The sequence below is a fragment of the Hylobates moloch genome, unplaced genomic scaffold (assembly GCF_009828535.3).
Source record: "Hylobates moloch isolate HMO894 unplaced genomic scaffold, HMol_V3 SCAFFOLD_17, whole genome shotgun sequence".
NCBI classification, from domain to species: Eukaryota; Metazoa; Chordata; class Mammalia; order Primates; family Hylobatidae; genus Hylobates; species Hylobates moloch.
Window position 1 is genome coordinate 69,756,761 of NW_026652292.1, and position 19,926 is coordinate 69,776,686.

At 43.2% G+C, this 19,926-nt stretch overlaps 1 protein-coding gene and 1 non-coding gene across 11 annotated transcripts in view; both read left to right on the forward strand.

Annotated features, from left to right (window-relative positions):
• PROM1 (prominin 1) overlaps window positions 1-19,926 on the forward strand; it is a 154,784-nt gene that overhangs the window by 102,240 nt on the left and 32,618 nt on the right. For all 10 annotated transcript variants that reach the window (XM_058430231.1, XM_058430234.1, XM_058430235.1 and 7 more), the window contains 5 exons: window positions 2,554-2,771; window positions 5,147-5,221; window positions 8,030-8,093; window positions 12,353-12,512; window positions 14,770-14,922. In XM_058430231.1, coding sequence (XP_058286214.1) covers window positions 2,554-2,771; window positions 5,147-5,221; window positions 8,030-8,093; window positions 12,353-12,512; window positions 14,770-14,922 — 670 coding nt within the window. The remainder of the gene's footprint in view (window positions 1-2,553; window positions 2,772-5,146; window positions 5,222-8,029; window positions 8,094-12,352; window positions 12,513-14,769; window positions 14,923-19,926) is intronic.
• LOC116457203 (U6 spliceosomal RNA) lies at window positions 12,676-12,787 on the forward strand. The gene has a single exon (XR_004244963.1). It is a non-coding gene; the product is annotated as a U6 spliceosomal RNA (small nuclear RNA).

The window sequence follows — 19,926 nt, forward strand, 5'->3', positions numbered from 1 at the left end:
CTGGTAAAATGGTAATTAACTAAAATTGAGAACCTTAGATATCTTTTCCACTTATTTCAGATACATAACATATATGATCCTGGTGGGCCTGGACTGACTCCCAGAGTTACAACCCAGTTAATAGTTTATAGACATAAAATACTTTGAAGCTTTTGGAAAACATGTATTTATTACTTCTGAGTCCTCCCTGTGACATGACAGAATATTATCCATAGGCTAGAATGGCTATGAACAGTGCTTAATACACATTTCCTGGGCCATGCATTTGTTTTATCACCTGTCATTCTCTTGTTGTTGTTGTTGTTGGTGGTGGTGGTGGTGGTGGTGGTGGTGGTGGTGTTGGTGTTGGTGGTGGGTGGTGGTGTTGGTGGTGGTTGTGGTGGTGTTGGTGTTGGCAGTGGTGGTGGTGGTGTTGGTGGTTGTGGTGGTGTTGGTGTTGGTGGTGGTGTTGGTGGTGGTGGTGGTGGTGGTGGTGGTTCTTGCCTTAAGATAACTTATCTTGAAGTCAAAGTGAAAAGGCTATGAGGAGTAAACCGCAGAACATTAAAACATGAAGTGTGTTTTAGCCTGCTCTTTTGTGTTCTTCTGTGTATTTCTGGTGTACTTCTGTGTATTTCTGGTTGCAGCTGTGGTTAATATTTATTGAGCTTCTGCTATGAACCAGATACCAGGCTTCATGCTTCACCGACAATACTGGATGATAAGTGGGAGAGATGAAGAACTGATACCCAGGGTGCTCTTCAATAGTCCTAAATATTATTACAATCTTAAATATTGTTAAGCTATGATTAGACTGAAATTCAAGAGAGAATACTGTTTGAAGCAGAGTTTAAGGTTTTCTATTCAGGTAAAGTGATAGAAATTTGAGACCAAGGAGGATACAGTTCAATTCTGGAAGCCTCCCCAGGTCTCTGGGAACATCCTCAAAGCTAGGTTGCAGTATCTAACCAGACCTAGTTAGCGTGGGGGAGACCATCTCCTAAGAGCTCAGCCCCACAAGCTGTTAGGGCACAGCCTGGAATCAGACTTTTCTAGTAACCAGTAGGTGACCCAACACACTCCCTAATTTATAGATGAGACCGAGGTCCTGAGAAGTTGAGAGTCTGCCAGATGTGCTGTAGCAGGGTAGAAGCAGAACTGGGATGCAACCTCAGGCTACTTTTGGCTAGACTCAACATGGAAACATTTTTTAAATGTGTGTGTGTGTGTGTGTGTGTGTGTGTGTGTGTGGTTTTAACACTCCAGTATTATCTGTTATGTGGCTGCCAGGAAAGAGTGGGGAAGCCAGTTTTTAAGGGCATTCATACTTTTCCTGAAACACCCAATTGCAGCTTGATCCTCCACTGTCTGTTCTGTGAGCCACAGAGCAAAGACCTGACCAAGAAGATTTATTTGCTTAGAAGAAGAGCAATGCCCTCTAATTTAAATTTCACATCTTTTACTGCTGTGGCTTTAAGCCACTGTAGACAAAAGTTGTAATTCCCTACCTCCCTAGTCATGTATAGGGAGCTCCACCATCCAGATAAATCAGGATAGCAAACAATTATTCTGGATTTCCTAGTACTAGATGCCCCTCCACATACACGATGGGGGTCACATCCCAATAAACCCATGGTAAACTGAAAACATTGTAAGTTGAAAATGCTTTTAATACACTGTAGAATATGCGTTGTTTGCCCTCTTGATTGCATGGCTGACTGGGAGCTATGGCTCGCTGCCACTGCAAGAGAGTGTCCTACCACGTATCACTAGCCTGGGAAAGTTCAAAATTCAAAATTCGAAGTATAACTTTAACTGAATGCATATAGCTTTCCATTATCAGAAAGTTGAGAAATCATAAATTGAACTATTGTTAGTTGGGTACTCTCTGTATGAGAATGTGTCCTAGGGGGTAGGGCTTCCAAAATTAAACAGATAGACCACTGCCTTTGAGGCATTTTCATCTGACTGATCTAACCCCCATGTTGCATGATGAATGTGGTGGTGTTTCAGTACTTGAAGATGAGGAAATTGGCTCAGAGTGGTTCAGGAGCCTATTTTTAGTCACACAGCAAATAGCAAAGCTGAGATCCATGCCTAGACCTGCCTGAATCTAAAACCATGCTCTTAGCTACTGTGCTAGTTTTGATTCCAACTCTTAGAATAAATAGAGCTAAAATGTATCTGGGCGTAATCCATTTTTATGTGCATTTAAACTGCTGGGATTGACTTGTTTGGACTGAGCTCTTTGAGGCTGGGTGGTGACAGCTTTGCTGGCCACTGCTGGCCAGTTAATGCTGCATTGAGGTGTCCCCATCGTGCCCCTGGGTTGGTGCTTGCCCCCTGCTTCTTGTTGGAAAGAGACCCCAAGCGGAAGAGTGGAGCTAGTTGGAGCAGCTGTTAGAGCAGCCTAGTGATGCTCCTGTATTCCCTTCTCAGACTGCCCCTTGCAGTGTGTCCCTCTCACTGCCATCTAAAGTCATTTACCAGTCCATCCCAAGTCCCTTTAGACACACTTTTGTAGATGAGGAGGGACTTGGCATGTCTGTTCTGAAGCTGGCTGTGTTTCCATAGCAATCAAGGAGACCAAAGAGGCGTTGGAGAACATGAACAGCACCTTGAAGAGCTTGCACCAACAAAGTACACAGCTTAGCAGCAGTCTGACCAGTGTGAAAACTAGCCTGCGGGCGTCTCTCAATGACCCTCTGTGCTCCGTGCGTCCATCAAGTGAAACCTGCAACAGCATCAGATTGTCTCTAAGCCAGCTGAATAGCAACCCTGAACTGAGGCAGGTGAGCAGGCATGAGCTTGCCATGGTCAGGGGCTGCATGCTGGGGACTGCCTGGCAGGGCTAAGCGTGGGTGACCTATCTCCAGTGCATGGTGGCCTGACTTGGAGAACAGTTAGCCCCTGGTCTCTGTCAGCCTTCTTGAGTCATTTGATCACCATATTGGAATGACCACAGCAGGAGCAAAGGAGTAAAAGGGAACCGCTTCTTGAGAGTTCTCTGCCATTGAATGAAACACATCAGAATTAATTCACCTTTACAAGGAAAAAAGGAAATAGAATATATTCAAGTAGAATTTTAAGAATTAAAAAATATTTTAAATGATGTGCCTAGTCTATTAGCCATGTATGCTGAAATAGAAGAAAATTCCCTCATTTTCCCAAAGAAAATATTTTTTTAAAAGAATTTGGAACAACTTGGATTATATAAAGTTCTGAGATATAGGTAAAATGGCCATGTCTGTTAATGATGTCTAACTTATTTAGTTAGATACACACCTGACTTTTTTTTTTTTGAGATGGAGTCTCACTCTGTTGCCCAGGCTGGAGTGCAGTGGCACGATCTCAGCTCACTGCAACCTCCAACCTCTCAGGTTCAAGTAATTCTCCTGCCTCAGCCCCCCAAGTAGCTGAGATTACAGGCACCCGCCACCATGCCTGGCTAATTTTCATATTTTTAGTAGAGATGGGGTTACACCATGTTGGCCAGGCTGGTCTCAAACTCCTGACCTCAAGTGATCTGCCTGCCTCAGCCTCCCAAAGTGCTGGGATTACTGGCATGAGCCACCACGCCCAGACACCTCCCATTTTATATAAAATGACATTTTAGTATAGATACACTTTTTCTCACTTTTATATTTCATTCCATTGTTTTTCAAACATTTCACCTGCAACATCTGTGTCTCGTTATCACTATAATCATTTTCGATTGAACAGTTGTTTAGAGCTTAGTTGCAACTGAGTTGTTTGAGATAGATCCTTTTTGGGGGGCACTTTTTATATTTAATGTGTATCAAACACGTGGAAAACTTGCAAGATGAATGCATGGATCCCTGTTCACACCCTTTGGCCACATTCTTCAAGGGCCACCATTTTGCACCATTTGCTTTATCATGTTTTATCAGTTTGTCTGTCTGTTCATATCATTTAATATATACATGCATAAAATAATATGCATTTTGTTCTTTTCTCAAAAGGTAAGTTGGGGATAAGTTGTAGACATCATCATGCCTTTTTACCCCTAAATATTTCGTTGTCTTTCCTAACTTTACATAATCATATAATGATCAAAATTAGGATAACATTGACCCGACACTACCATTTAATCCACAGTGTCCATTCAGATGTTGATCTTTCCAAAAATGCCTTTTATAACTATCTTCTCTTTTTCCAGTCCCGGGTCCAGGCCAGGATCACACATTGTCATTTATTGTCATGTCTCTTTCATTCCTGTTAATCTGGAACAGTTTCTAAGTGTGTCTTTTCTTTTGTGACACAGACATTTTTGAACAGGCCATTTACTTTGTAGAATGGTCTTCAGTTTAGTGTTGTTTGATGTTTTCTTGGGATTAAAGGTACTCATATTTGCCAGGGAAATATCACAGTAGTGATATTATGTTCTTGGACATCATGTGAGAGGCATATGATGTTTGTCCCAGTATTGGTGGGAGCTAGAGCACTTCAAATCCATGTATAATGCTGTAAGTGGAAAAACTATTCCAGATTACTCACTAGTATAACCACTGACTACATTGCTTTTAAAAGTGACTTTTAAAAGTTTGTTTACAATTTTATTGAACCATCTTTAGTATTTGAAATTGTGAAGTCATATATATTACATTTGTGTTACATTTCTTTGCCTCGTTTTTTTTTAGCTGATTACAGCAAGAGACCTCCAGACATCAAAAAATTAGTGCTTGTCAAGGAGGGTCTGAGCTGTGTTTTTCCCAAATAAAACTCTGTTGTTTAAAAGAAACTTCACGCCTGTAATCCCAGCACTTTGGGAGGCTGAGGCGGGTGGATCACAAGGTCAGGAGATCGAGACCATCGTGGTCTAACTCGGGGAAACCTCGTCTCTACTAAAAATACACAAAATTAGCCGGGCATGGTGGCGGGCGCCTGTGATCTCAGCTACTTGGGAGGCTGAGGCAGGAGAATGGCGTGAACCCGGGAGATGGAGCTTGCAGTGAGCGGAGATCACGCCACTGCACTCCAGCCTGGGCGACAGAGCGAGACTTCGTCTCAAAAAAAAAAAAAAACCTGCGATTTTACCCTATAGTATAGATGCTGTGGGACTTGGATATACAATGACTTCTTTCTTCATGAGGAATCGTTTTGAAGGTAACAACCTCATCTTATATTTTGTTTTATAAATTTTCAGCTTCCACCTGTGGATGCAGAACTTGACAACATTAATAACGTTCTTAGGACAGATTTGGATGGCCTGGTCCAACAGGTATGCTTTTGGAAAAAATACAATCACTGATTTTATATCATTTTAAAGGGTGAACTAGTACATAAGATAGTAGGAAACAACAAAAAAGCAGTGAAATTCTAGAGAAAGGTTGCCAAGAAGGGTGATAGCTATTACCTTCAAGGCAATTGTGTTCATCTTTCCAGTTCCCGGAATTTTTGTTAAGCATCTATGATATGTAAAGTGGCATGCTAAGAAGAACATGACCTCTGCTTTCCTAGGCCTCAGAATTTAGTGGGTGTAATGCTGCACCCCACACTGATTCTAATACAAAATGCTGTCCCCCTCTGCCAGTGAGTCAGCTATACTGGTTTTCTTTTTGCTCTTACCCACCTTCACGCATGTGCACACGCTCTGCCCTCTGCTTGGCACTCTCTTCTTTCCCCCCCTCCTAGTAGCCTAGCTACTTAGTTGTTTTGTTTTGTTTTGTCTTGTTTTTTGAGATGGAATCCCCCTCTGTCACCCAGGAGGGAGTACAGTGGTGCTATGTCGGCTCACCGCAACCTCTGCCTCCCGGGTTCAAGCGATTCTCCTGCCTCAGCCTGTTGAGTAGCTGGGATTACAGCTGTGCGCCACCATGCCTGGCTGAGTTTTGTATTTTTAGTGGAGATGAGGTTTCACCATGTTGGCCAGGCTAGCCTCGAACTCCTGACCTCTAGTGATCTGCCCCTACCTTGGCCTTCCAAAGTGCTAGGATTACAGGCATGAGCCACCGCACCCGGCTGCTACTTAGTTTTTTAAGCTTCATATATCACCTTCTTCTTCTTTTTTTTTTTTTTTTTTTTAAGATGGAGTCTTGCACTGTTGCCCAGGCTGGAGTGCAGTGGCATGATCTTAGGTCACTGCAACCTCTGCTTCCCAGGTTCAAGCAATTCTCATGCCTCAGCATCCCGAGTAGCTGGGATTACAGGCGCGTGCCACTGCACCCTGCTAAGTTTTGTATTTTTAGTAGAGACGGGGTTTCACCATGTTGGCCAGGCTGGTCTCGAACTCCTGACCTCAGGTGATCCACCCGCCTCAGCCTCCCAAAGTGCTGGGATTACAGGCATGAGCCATCGCGCCCAGTCCGTATATCACCTTCTTAACAGGACTTTCCTGGGCTTCTTGACTAGGTCAAACCCTTTTTAATACATTCTTGCAGCATTGCAAATATTCTCTGTTAATTTCCTCATAACTGTAATTATTTCTTTAATGTCTCCCTTCCCACCACTGGACTGTAAACCCCCAAAAAGACAGGGACAGCATTGGTCTGGAATTCCCTGATTTCCCCAGTAGCTTACCAAATCTTGCTGTTTATTCAACCAATAGATACTGAGTATGCAATAAATATTTCTTTTTAGATTATGGTTCAGTAGAGTGCCTGGGCCTATGGGAAAATGAGAGAATAGTTTTATTCTTGACTCTGTCTTTTAGCATGGATGTAAAAAGTCTCAAATCTCTATTAACCCATTTATACCTAGTGTTCCATTATTGGAACGCTAAGCTTGTGGGAGTTATTTATATCCTACTGCCAAATGTCATCATCAGGTTCTGATTTTTCACAAAAAATATTTGCAACCTTCAGCATAAATGGATTAAACACTTGTCTACATGTGTTTACCAGACACTCACTTACTGACAAAGTAAGTGGGCCCTTAAACAAGTTATTCAAAATTTCTTGGTCTTTGCACTCTGGTGTTACTTCATTTGTTAAAGAAGGCATTGAACTGGGAGATCTGTAAGACACCTTCCAGCTGTGAAACCCCCCATAACATCTGCAAGTCCAGACACAGATGAGTGTCAAGGAGTCAGGCACATAGAAAACCAGCACAAGCACTGGTGTGCTGAGTAGCTTCGTCTCCTTGGAGGAAACAGAAGTCATGGATTTTCATTTTGTGACATCTGATGTAGCTAGGCTAAGGTGGAAACTGGCTGGCACCATAAATCTTACGAAGGTTGAAAGTGCTGTACTTTGCCCTGGCAGACGGCTAAGTACACCAGCAGACAGTGAAGAAACACCCACTAAACCTCTCCAGAGGAAAGGCTGGATGTTTAGTTGAATTATTTGGAAATAATGATATTTCCCTCTCATGGGGGGTTTAGCCCCAAAGCCCTATCACTTGGCACAGTTGTTCTTTGTTTTTGTTTTATCCTCACCACAGTTGTGTCCTCTGTAAGCCATGCTTTGGGACTTTTTTTTTTTCAGTTAGACTATATCTCTAATTTTATTTTTTATTAGAAAGTAAGATTCTGTTTTTAGAAATTCAGTTTCTGTCTGCCCATGGGATATTGTACCGATCAGGGTCTCTTAACCTCAGCACTGCTGACACCGTGCGTGGCTGTTAGCGGTGGGGGCTCTCCTGTGCGTGGTGGGGTATTTATTAGCATCCTTGGCCTCTCCCCACACAATCCCAGCAGCACCCCACAACTGTGATAACCAAAATGTCTCCAGACTTTGCCAAACATACCCCAGTTGGGAACAGAATTTCTCCCAGTTGAGAACCACTGGTATAGATGTATGTACCCATAATAGTACCTAGGCTCCGTGTAAATATGTTGATTTTAAAATTATGGGGACCCCCTATATGAAAAACTTCTAACATGATCTTTGATTGATGTAATTTAAAGACAATGCTCTCTAAAGGGGACTCTTTTAGACTCTTGATGACCATATAATGATCCTTTCACCCTTAAGATGAATGTTATATTTTTATTTTGCCTCTCTACTCATACTAAGTTGCAAAATGAGTGACTAGTCAACTAGTCTTCAACTTAACTCTGTACATCCTTTTATTTTGAAATATTTTTCAGGGCTATCAATCCCTTAATGATATACCTGACAGAGTACAACGCCAAACCACAACTGTCGTAGCAGGTGAGATTCACAGTTTGAGGTGATTTGGTGATTGGAAGGTCAGTACAGAGAAATGTGTTGCCAAGTATTGCATTGTTCTTTTCCTCTTCAAAAAACAGTTTCTCATTAAAACCGTCAAAACTAAACAAATATCAGAGCTTTACAATTGTGTCACTTCATTCGGTGATTTAAAAACAAGAACAAACCTATTATTGAACACTGATAACATCATCCAGCCCAGCCGGCAGCTGCCACGTGGTTGAGGGCCACAGTGTGATCCAGGTCCCCAGAGTGTTCACCTTCAGATCTTACAGCAGCCACAGTTTGGAAACCCATTCTGATTTTCACTGAAGAGAAAAACTGTAGATTATTATATTTTCTAGACAAACTTAAAATCAAACTTTTTTTTTTTTTTTGAGACAGAGTATCACTGTGTCGCCCAGGCTGGAGTGCAGTGGTGCGATCTAGGCTCACTGCAAGCTCCGCCTCCCAGGTTCACACCATTCTCCTGCCTCAGCCTCCCGAGTAGCTGGGACTACAGGCGCCTGCCACCACACCCAGCTAATTTTTTTTGTATTTTTACTAGAGATGGGGTTTTACTGTGTTAGCCAGGATGGTCTCGATCTCCTGACCTCGTGATCCACCCACCTCAGCCTCCCAAAGTGCTGGGATTACAGGCGTGAGCCACCGTGCCCGGCCAAAATCAAACTTTTTAAAGGAATACTGTGTAAAAGGATTTATTTTGTCTATTAGGGAGATTTTAATCTGTCCACTGATGCTGAGGCAATAGTATTTTAGGGTCCTAAGGTTGCTTACAATTTTGGAGAGACAGAATCAATATGGAGAGGATTCTACTCAAATTATTGAATAGTGCTGTATTTGGGTTACGGGATTTGGGGTGAACGTACAGAGGGAGAGAATGCAGGGGAAGCAGTTCTTTGTGCAAGGATAGAGACAAACCTGGGTTATTTGCTTAGAGAAGAAATCTCTGGGCTGGGCGCAGTGGCTCACGCCTGCAATCCCAGCACTTTGGGAGGCCAAGGCGGGTAGGTCACCTGAGGTCAGGAGTTCGAGATCAGCCTGGCCAACATGGTGAAACCCCATCTCTACTAAAAACACAAAAATTAGCCAGGCATGGTGGTGCACCCCTGTAACCCCAGCTACTTGGGAGGCTGAGGCAGGAGAATCACTTGAACTCAGGAGGAGGAGTTGCAGTGAGCCGAGATCGCGCCACTGCACTCCAGCCTGGGCGACTCTCTCTCAAAAAAAACCAAAAACAAACAAACAGAAAAGAACAGAAAAGAAATCTCTGAAGCTATGTAAAGCTCTCTTCTATTTCTTTTAAAAATCATTTTAGTGCTGCTTTTAACTGTTGAGTAAGTGGGTTTAAAATATTATGTTAGAGATACTTGATTATTTTTCCCTAATAGTGTTTTTTTGACCCATGAAGAGTTTGAGTAAAAAAGTGTTTTATCTTGCTACATAACAATTTAGATGTTTTGTGGATTTCCTTTTGCATAATGTAAGATTCTACTTTAAAATATTAAGATATTAAGGACAGGGTTCAGACTTTCATGTGTTAACCTCTGAAGGCTGATGCATGCTGTACGTCTGACAGCCACCTGCTCACTAATCTCTGTGTTTAATTTTTTGGTTTCCCCTCTCTGGATCTCTCCTGCCCATACATGCAGCCCTTCCTTGTAAGTCTGACACAGCAAATTGTGCTGCATGCATTGAGTGTGGCCCATGGTGCATGGTGCCGTTGCCTGAGCACAAGCCAGCATTTTCCTAGAGCTGGGCCAGTGCCGCTCTGTCAGCCTGGATAGCAGGTGTTTAATTTCATGTCCTTAGCTCTCGTGTTTAGGTTGTCTCATCCCAACCTGAACAAATTATTTAGTGCCAACTCTGTGCCAGGCTCTGCCAGGCACTGGGCTGTGAGATGCATAAGCCATGAGTTCTGCTTGTCCTTTAGCCAGCCATGTGTACACAAACTTGTTGTCACACTCTGGCACCATGACCAGGTTTGTGCCAGGGAAACAAGGTGAGGAGAGGCTAGTGGGAGGCTGCCTGGAAAAGGCAACATCGAGAGAGGTTTGGAGAGGTGCCGAGAGAGGGCACCAGCCACATAGAGTCGTCAGAGCAGCAAAGTCACGGAGCCATGTCGTACGTGAGGGCAAGCCAGGCTGAGAAGCAGGCAGGAGCCCTAGGAGCTGCTCCTAGAAGATGGGAAGGCTGCATTCCCCATCTCTCAAAATCTCAGAAGTAACCAAGAGACCCACTGAGTCATTTTTGACCAAGGATCCTCAGGTGTTTTCACACACGAGCCGTTTGGAGAAGGCAACGAGCCCCCAAGGAGTCACAGTCCTTTCTTAACAAGTCACATCCAAACACCTGACACTCTGTTGCTCGCTTCTGTGTCTTTGATTTCGAGATGTCATAGCTATGTGAAAAACAAACTTTAAAAAAGTGTCCAGGGCCGGGTGTGGTGGCTCACTGCTATAATCCCAGCACTTTGGGAGGCTGAGGCAGGAGGATAACTCGAGACCAGGAGCTCAAGACCAGCCTGGGCAACATAGTGAGATTCCATCTCCCCATCTCTACAAAAAGTAAAATCATAAAAAATTAGCTGAGCATGGTGGTACACACCTGTACTCCCAGTACTTGGGAGGCTGAGATGGGAGGATCCTTGAGCCCAGGAGGTTGAGGCTGCAGTGAGCCATGATTGAGCCACCGCACTCCAGCCTGGGCAACCATGATTGAGCCACTGCACTCCAGCCTGGGCAACCATGATTGAGCCACCGCACTCCAGCCTGGGCAACCATGATTGAGCCTCCGCACTCCAGCCTGGGCAATACAGAGAGATCCTGTCTCAAAAAGAAAACAAAAAGTTTCTTGCCATTTTTATGTGATTACGTTTTGGACCAAGCTACCATTCTGCTCTCTACCTGAAGTTCACCGGGAGCCTCGGGATAATATTTTGAGAACTGCTCATCTTGTCCCTGCTGCTGCAAAGAGATTCACCTCTCTTGCAGGATCAGTGGACTTTTAACTGATTAGTGTGTTCTTAGTATGTCCGTGTCAAGAATCACTTGGATACAGCCACCTTCAGAACTCATGTGAGCATTGGTTCAGGTGAAATCCTGCACCCCAGGTGAGTTGATTTTAGGACCTGCTGTGATGGACACTCTCCAGAAAACTGGTTTTCTCTGAACTTAACTCCTATCTGAGAAATTAGGACTGATAGCAAAAGAAACTGGCCACTGAGACTACTATTGGTTTTGCATAGAAAAGACACAGATGTACTTCCTAAGACGTCTCAATTTGTATCAGTCAGGTGAAATTTTAACAAAAATATCACTCAGAGTCACTTGTGTTTTTCTGTTTGTTTGTTTGTTTTTTAAATGGGCCTTGAGAATTACTCTGTTCCTGAAGACTTTTTTTTGGTTTTTTTTTTTTTTTGAGAGTGAGTCTTGCTGTGTCACCCAGGCTGGAGTGCAATGGCACAATCTTGGCTCACTGAAACCTCTGCCTCCCAGGTTCAAGTGATTCTTCTGCCTCAGCCTCCCGCGTTACAGGCGTGTGCCACCACAACTGGGTAATTTTTGTATTTTTAGTAGAGATGGGGTTTTGCCATGTTGGTCAGGCTGGTCTCGAACTTCTGACCTCAGGTGATCCTCCCACCTCAGACTCCCAAAGTGCTGGGATTACAGGTGTGAGCCACTGTGCCTGGCCCTGAATACTATTTCTTAGTGGGAGAAATTATTATTATTATTTAATTATTTTCCCAAAAGCATGTAACGGGAACTTTAGAGTCAGATACACCCGAGTTTCAATCCTGTTACCAGAGCTTTCTTTAAAAGACCCATGGGCAATTAATTGAATCTCTGTGAGCCTCCAGGTCGCTGTTAGTAAAATGGGGAATGAGAATATGTACCTCAGTGAAATAAATGAGTTACCATTTATAAAAGTGCCTGGCACATGGTCTGCACACTATACATTTTAATCACTTGATCTACTTTAAGTAAGTGGAAGAAGGAAACTGGCTTGACTTCAGTACCATCTCATTAAAGTCAGTGCTCACAGCTTGCTGTTTTGTTAAGTAATTGCTTTTCGATGGTCTTGGCTATATTCATGCTTGTTGTCGAATCTTATCATATTTTAAACACAAATATAACATGAGAAAAACTAAAGGTGGTTCAGGCTTTTCTGTTTGGTTCCAAAACAAAGTTTCTATTTCCTCCATGTTTGCAAATGCATAACAAAGGTATCTTTGTTTTCAGGTATCAAAAGGGTCTTGAATTCCATTGGTTCAGATATCGACAACGTAACTCAGCGTCTTCCTATTCAGGATATACTCTCAGAATTCTCTGTTTATGTTAATAACACTGAAAGTTACATCCACAGAAATTTACCTACATTGGAAGAGTATGATTCATACTGGTGAGTGTCTCCTTGGAGCTGGTGAACTACGAGAGTGAACTTTGTAGAGAACAAGATAAAAATCTGACATTAGCACCAGGATAATCTTATGAGAGCAAATTGTACAAGGAGGCCATGACCTGATATATGTTAACCCCAGTTTGCGTTCATTAAAAAAGTTGAAGTGCTCGCTTAGACCAGGCAGCACATATACTAAAATTGGAACAATGCAGAGAAGGTTCGCATGACTCCTGTGTACAGATGATATGCAAATTTGTAAAGCAGTCCACGTTTATTTTTAAGTTGAAGACTGGACCTTCGTGCGCCAAATACTTGATAATTTGCAACTTTGATGTCATTAGTGGTTTCTGGAATACTAGTTATAATTATCAAAACAGACATGTAATGAGATTTTAAAGCTTAAAAGTAATTAAGAAGGACATCTGGGAAATATTCTTTTCTATTTTATAAACCAGTATGAACATTGGTTTATAAAATAAATATGCAGAGGTTGGTTCTTACTGAAAGAGCATCCTTTTCATAGCTGTGCCTTGAAACCAGTGAATTGCTCCCAGAGCTTAGGTGAGTGACTGTGGTACCCACTGGTTGTCCCATTAGAAAATGTGAGTGGTGGGGTTTGGCCCAGGGTGAGGGTGGTGGACATCCCAGCCAGAGCCCTGGGGAGGGAAGGACTTGGAGGCTCAGGAAATTTAGAGGATCATGTATTATGTAAGATGCACTTCTCTCTGAAGAGCTCAGCCGCCCTTCATATCTCCCAAGCCCATGGGGAGTCCGGAGACTCATTCTCATGTGCATTATTTCTTATACAAGACCACAAGATACGTAATTAAAATTATAGCAGTTGCTACCATTTAAGGGACAGTTTCAGTGTGCCCACCAAGCACTTTCTGCACATTTCTTTTAATACTCACAAAAATCCCCTGGCCTGTGTTCCATTTACAACCCTGTTTTATAGACAAGGAGATAGGCTCAGGGAAGTGAAGTGATTTCCTTAAGGCCACCTAGCATACGGCAGAGGTAGGTTTTAAAGCTCCATCTGGCTCTGCTTTTTGTCATCGCCCCACAAACAACAAGCTCCAGGGAGCACCTGCCATGATTCCCTTGTGGAGCTAGGCCACCCCAGCAAGTCTCAGAACAAACAGAAGGCAGACCCTTTCTCAGTGAGCTTATAATCTCATTAGAGATCAGAGCTTCACAAACGAGAAAGAATAGTACCATTACCTGTCTACCTGACTGCCATCCATCTCCCTTCCTTTTCCCCCTGCCCTGACACCATGAGCTTATCTTAAAAAGAAAATTAACTAAGCAGATACTCCTTTAACTCTAAAAGTTTTCTGAGGCCAGTCTCCATAGCTTATTTAATTTTGTGCCCTCACTGTCTGGAACAAACCTCCCCAGAATGGCTGCCTGTGGCTATTACTATAATTACTGAGATTGCTCTTAATTGAATGAAAAGATTCAGTGGCGACTTTTGTCAAGAGGCACCAAGCAGAAGTAAATTCTTTGTTTTTTAGTGTCTTAAATGTTGGGAAGCATTACTACCCTTGAATGCCTCTTGCTGCCGGGAAAGGTTGTTCTACCTTCCGGGAATGCCAGTAAGGCCTAATTGAGGATCCATTATCCTAAAATGTCTTGCAGGACCATTATGAAATTGAGATTTGCATTCTGCAGGCATTTGATTTAGGATGCTCATAAAATTCTAAATACCCCATGCATCTGCCACGTAATCTGGTTCAGTAAAGAACACAGTGGCCCCAAATATTTCTGCAACCACAAAATATTTTAGCAAAAGGCCAGGGAAAATAATCCAGTATTTCTTTATCTGTAGTCTAATCATGATCTAGCCATATGCCTTCATTATTATAATAGGCACTTAGAACATCAGAAACCTTAAAAGAACATAAAAATCTTAAGGGTGTTTTCATCAGTAGCCTTGGAGAAGCTCAGCGTGCTGTGCTTATGAACCCTGTGTGACACCCGTGGGAATCAAGGCAAAGGAAGGAAGCAATGATCCCATGACCACCAAGAACAATGCAAACCTAGAATCAAGATAAAACTTTCCCTGTTGGTTGAATTGGAAGACAAAGGGTGTGAAGGGATCTTTTCACTCAACATTATTGTCCTCTGAGGAGTTGATAGAAGACTCTGATTTTAGAAGCCAAGAATAACTCATCAGCTCCAGCCTTAGTCCAGCAGCTTTTGTGTTAGGGTGGCGTCACCTGTGTCATGTATACTAACACTGTGCTTGCTTCTCCAGGTGGCTGGGTGGCCTGGTCATCTGCTCTCTGCTGACCCTCATCGTGATTTTTTACTACCTGGGCTTACTGTGTGGTGTGTGCGGCTATGACAGGCATGCCACCCCGACCACCCGAGGCTGTGTCTCCAACACCGGAGGCGTCTTCCTCATGGTGTGAGTGTCTGCTCCTCTCTGTCACATGGGGGTGGGAATGCAGGAGAGAGACTGGGTGCTGACTCTGGTGTTACATGAACCCGGTGCCCTCTGGGCCACGTACACGGGGTTCCAGCTCCCAGGTCGCGAGGAGGAGAGATCTTGCTGTGATGGGACCTTCCTTGATTTGGGTATTTCTGTCAAGCCTAAACATTAAAAACAAACAAACAACAACAACAACAACACTAAATTACTTGCATTTTGATAGACCAGCTTAAGCACACTATTTATATATGGCAGGCTCCTTTTAAAAGCAGCTAGGCTTGCTTTCTTGATTTCTATTGTTCCTTCTTTTTATTCATTCATTCATTTATTCACTCACCAGAGGCTGAGCCAATCTCTTGTAGGACAGCAGTATTGGTCAGCAGTATTGCTAGCTTGAAACTCTAGAAACTTGATTTAGAACTAAGGCTGTCAAGGCAGAACCCTTAGGATTTAGACAAGTAGCCTAGATTAGGCATGAGAACAGGTGTGAGGCGGCAGGGAGAGGTATGCCTGCACCAGAAGACTGGAGTGACTGTCCCTGCTTTAAAGACATTCACCTCCAAGTTTGTGTCTTTGAAAAACCTTTGACTCTATGGGTACGACAAAGCATAGCAGGCATGAGCCAGGTGCACCTGGAGCCAGAGCCAGACCTGTAAGCTAGGATGTGGTGTGATGGCTTTGAATGCTCTGCAGAGAGACAGCTGTGTGGGTTCTAAGTCAATATTCTCTTGATAAGATCATGAAGAATCAGCAGTAGGGAGTGAGATGGGGCTCGAGATCAGTGGTTAAGGTTTGAAACAATTCCTTTGGGGGGTGAAGAACCAAAACCTGAGTCACGTTCTCTCATTTATCCACTGAAGTCACTAGCACGGGGCTGTGAGTGAGCGCGCTGGAGAGCAGGTGCTGTGCATTAATTTGATTAATTTGTTTTTTAAAACTGAGTCTTCAAACCAAATTTTCACACACACACACACACACAACAAACAAAAAACTTTGGGTCACTGGAACAATAAATCAAGCTTCTTATAAGCTATGATTCTAAATTCTTTCCCTAAAATAATTAGGCTCCAGTATGGTATAGGCCTTTACTAACAAGAGTCTTAAAATAACCTTAGAGCTAATGACCTGAGGTCTACCAGGGCTGGACAAAGAACTCCACACAAAGAGAAGCCTAGATGCTCACAGGCCAAAGCTTAAGAAATTATATTTGTCTGGGCACGATGGCTCACGCCTGTAATCCCAACACTTTGGGAGGCCGAGACAGGCAGATCACTTGAGGCCAGGAGTTTGAGACCAGCCTGACCAACATGGCGAAACCCCATGTCTACTAAAAATACTAAAATTAGCTGGGCATGGTGGTGCACACCTGTAATCTCAGCTACTTGGGAGGCTGAGGCACGAGAATCGCCTGAACCCGAGAGGCAAAGGTTATAGTGAGCCGAGATCATGCCAACTGCACTCCAACCTGGGCGACAGAGTGAGAACTGTCCAAAAAAAAAAAGAGAGAGAGAAAGAGACGAAAGAAAGAAAGAAAGAGAGAGAGAGAGAGAGAGAGAGAAAGAAAGAAAGAAAGGAAAGAAAGAAAGAAAGAAAGAAAGAAAGAAAGAAAGAAAGAAAGAAAGAAAGAAAGAAAAGAAAGAGACAAAGAAATTAGCTGCAAGTACCTCTGGACAGAGAAGAAAAGAAGGAGAAATCACATCTGCAAGGAAAAAGGAATTTGTCTTCCCTTGTTCAAATGTACACAGATACACAAAAATACATTGAACAGAAGATTATTAGGTTGGTGTAAAAGTAATTGCAGTTTTTGCCATACTTTTAATGTTTAATTGATTTTAAGTTTAATGTTACAAATTTAACAACCCTGATACTTGGTTGTCAGTGTTTTGGTGGAGTGTGTGTATATACATATATTTCCATCTTTTTTAACTACTTGAAAGGTAGGGTAAATTGCTCTGAAAAATGGTGCACCCCTCATCGAAATTTTATTCACACTTTTTAAAGGGATACAACCAAAAATGTGATATCCAGCTTCAAAGACAGAAAAAATAAAACAGAGAAATCATCAACAAATTGATGGAGGCTAAAAGCTACCTAAGTTTAGATATACTAGTTCTATAGACATGAAGACCTGTGGCATGGAGGCCATAGGATTCATCTCAGCAGCAGAAAGAAGGCTGGTAACTGTCAGATGTTGTTCGATTCATTTCGAGGAGTCTGCAGACTTAGGGTGGCTATGATTTCTTTATTGTTGAATGCCACCAGTCAGCACGGCACGCTTTGCTGTGCTTGGCAGAATTCTCTACTTCTTGAGGTATCTGGTAAACAACTGGATAATTGCAAAAGGAGGAGATGATACAAGAGTCACCAGTCTAATCAGACTAATTGGAAGAATGCAGTTTCTTTTTTTAAAACTGTTTACTTGCTTGTAGAAACCAGAAAGAGTATGTGTAGTTTTGCTGCAACCAAAACACCACCTGCTCTTTAAAAATGGTGACACCATCCAATCAAGAGCATGTGATTGGATGCTCTCTTTCAAAAGCTTGTGTCTCTTTCAAAAGCAAGCAGGAATTCTTACCTCCCAAAAGGAAACCAGTGAAAGATCTGGAAGGAGGAAATTCAGAGAGCCCTGGCTCTGCTCTGATCTTTCATCTTCAGATGGTCCCAGAAGCATTTTATTTTTCTTTTCGTGGAGACAGTCTCGCTTTGTTGCCCAGATTGGTCTTGGATTCCTGGTCTCGAGATCCTCCAGCCTCAGCCTCCCAATGTGTTGGGATTACAGGTGTGAGCCACTACCCCGGCCCCGGGAGCATTTTAGCAGCTGAATAGGATGCAGTGGTGAATGTATTATCTGTTGCAGGGGGGCGTAGGAGGCCTCTCCAGAGATAAGGAGATCTAACAGAGGCACAAGCATCTCTTGATTTGAAGCCCATCATAAAACTTCCCATTTTAGGTATTGACAACAATGCCAAGAGCAGCCACAGATATCACAAACTGGGCACATTGCTATGGCTGGTGGCAGTTTCTGAGGTTACAGAAAGCAGTTTGTCAGGCTATATGGCAAGGGCTATAAAAAGACCATGATGCTTTTTGCCCAATAATTTCCATTTTGGGGAATCTAGGTGAAGGCAGTAGGCCAAACTATAAAGAAAGCATCATGAAGAGGGAGGTGTTTGTGCAGTATTAGTTATGATAGTGCAGCACTGGAAACAGCCTACATGTAGCTGTAGGAGAGTGGCCAAGTGAGTTATGACATATCCATGCGTGGAAGATCACTTGGCCCCTGAAGTGATAACTAGGTGACTGTCCTGATTTGTTGACAAAAGTTTCTAAGATAATGCATTTGAAAGGGGGTCAGAAAATGATGCATGTATTATCCTAACTGTGCAAATCAGGGGTTAGTCAGCAAGCTTTTCCCAAGAAGGGCCGAGTAATAAATATTTTAGGTTCTGCTGGCCACACACAGTCTTTGTCGCATATTCTTGTCCTTTTCACCTTCTTTTGCTCTTTCATCTTACTCTTATTCTCCTCCTCCTCTTCCTTGTTTTCAATATTTTCAGTACACATTAGCCATTATCTCACTAACCTTAGAAAAACAGACCTTGGGCAGTGGTTCACCTACCCCTGATCTAGGAATGTGCATATTTAGAAAATAAAGGCTGGAGATAGTGACTGTATGCGATTTAGAATAAGAGTCATGGTGCTCTTTTTAGACAGCTGTCTTGGTTTTTATGAGTTGTTTAACTCCAACACACAGACACACATGCTCAGACAGGGATCCTGGCGTGGCCCTCACTCACTTCTTTGTGCTCTCCCAGACTCAGAAGCCTTGTAGGTCAGGCTGACCTAGGCCTTTCCAGTGAACATTACTTGCTATTTATTTTAGTGAAGATACACAAATATTGTAATTATGGCTTTGGCAGCTGCAGCTAAAGGGGAGAATTGTGCCCTTAGGAGGGGATGCTGTGGTGATTGCGAGCATCAGCCCACACCCTTCTGAGGCTCCTTCCTAGTGTATGATATTTGATTTGGCAACTGCACGTAGATCGATTTAAGAGTTTGTTCTCTCTCTATGTCTACACCTAGATAGCTAAGCACTGCTAGAGAAGAGCTACGCACCGGGTACATTGGGTATCCCTACAAACTTACGATCTCCTGTTGCAAATGGACCTGCCATAGTCTGACAAATCTTTTATTTCTTTTGTTTTCTTCCTTCCCTTTCTCTTTTTCTTCTTTTTCGACACCCCCCACAGTTTCCTGCGACAGTCTTTTCACTCTGATACATCCATCTTCCTCTACTTCACCCCTCTCTCCGCAGATGGCTTTACCTCCTTCGTCTCAGAGAAAATAGAAGCCATCATGCAACTTCCCATCATCAAACTTCCAAACACACCTGCTCTCAAACACATCTGTCCCTTCTCTGCAGTGCCAGAAGCAGAGGGATTCCTCCCCTCTCAAGCTGATCCCACCAGCTATATTCTCGATCCCATTCCTTTCCCTGATCCTGATAAAATGGATCATCCCTTTCTTTTCCATGTCTTTATTCTCTTCCTGTCTCCTTGACTTTCACTCAACACTTAACCAGGCTCTGTTCTCTCCCTTCTTCAGAAATAAAAGCAGAAACCCTTTACCCACACTGCCTCTTCCCTATAGCTCTCCTTCCCCCACACAGGCTCTCAGAGGAGTGATCTGTGCTTGCTGCCTGTGCCCTCCTCTCCTGCTGACTCCCCAGTCCACTCCAATTTGGTTTCCTCCCCCATCACTGCACTTGTTTCAAGTTGGCAGTGACCTCTCTGTGCAATGCAGACAGCACATTGGTTGGTGACAGCCGACCATTCCTTCCTCCTGCAAACACTCCTTTTGTCCCCTAGGTGGCATCACGCCCACATAGTTGCCTTCCTACTTCTCTGCCTCATCATCTTGGTCTGGTTTGCCGGCCCTCCTTCCACCACCCGTCTTTGTAAATGTTGAAGTCTTCCAGAC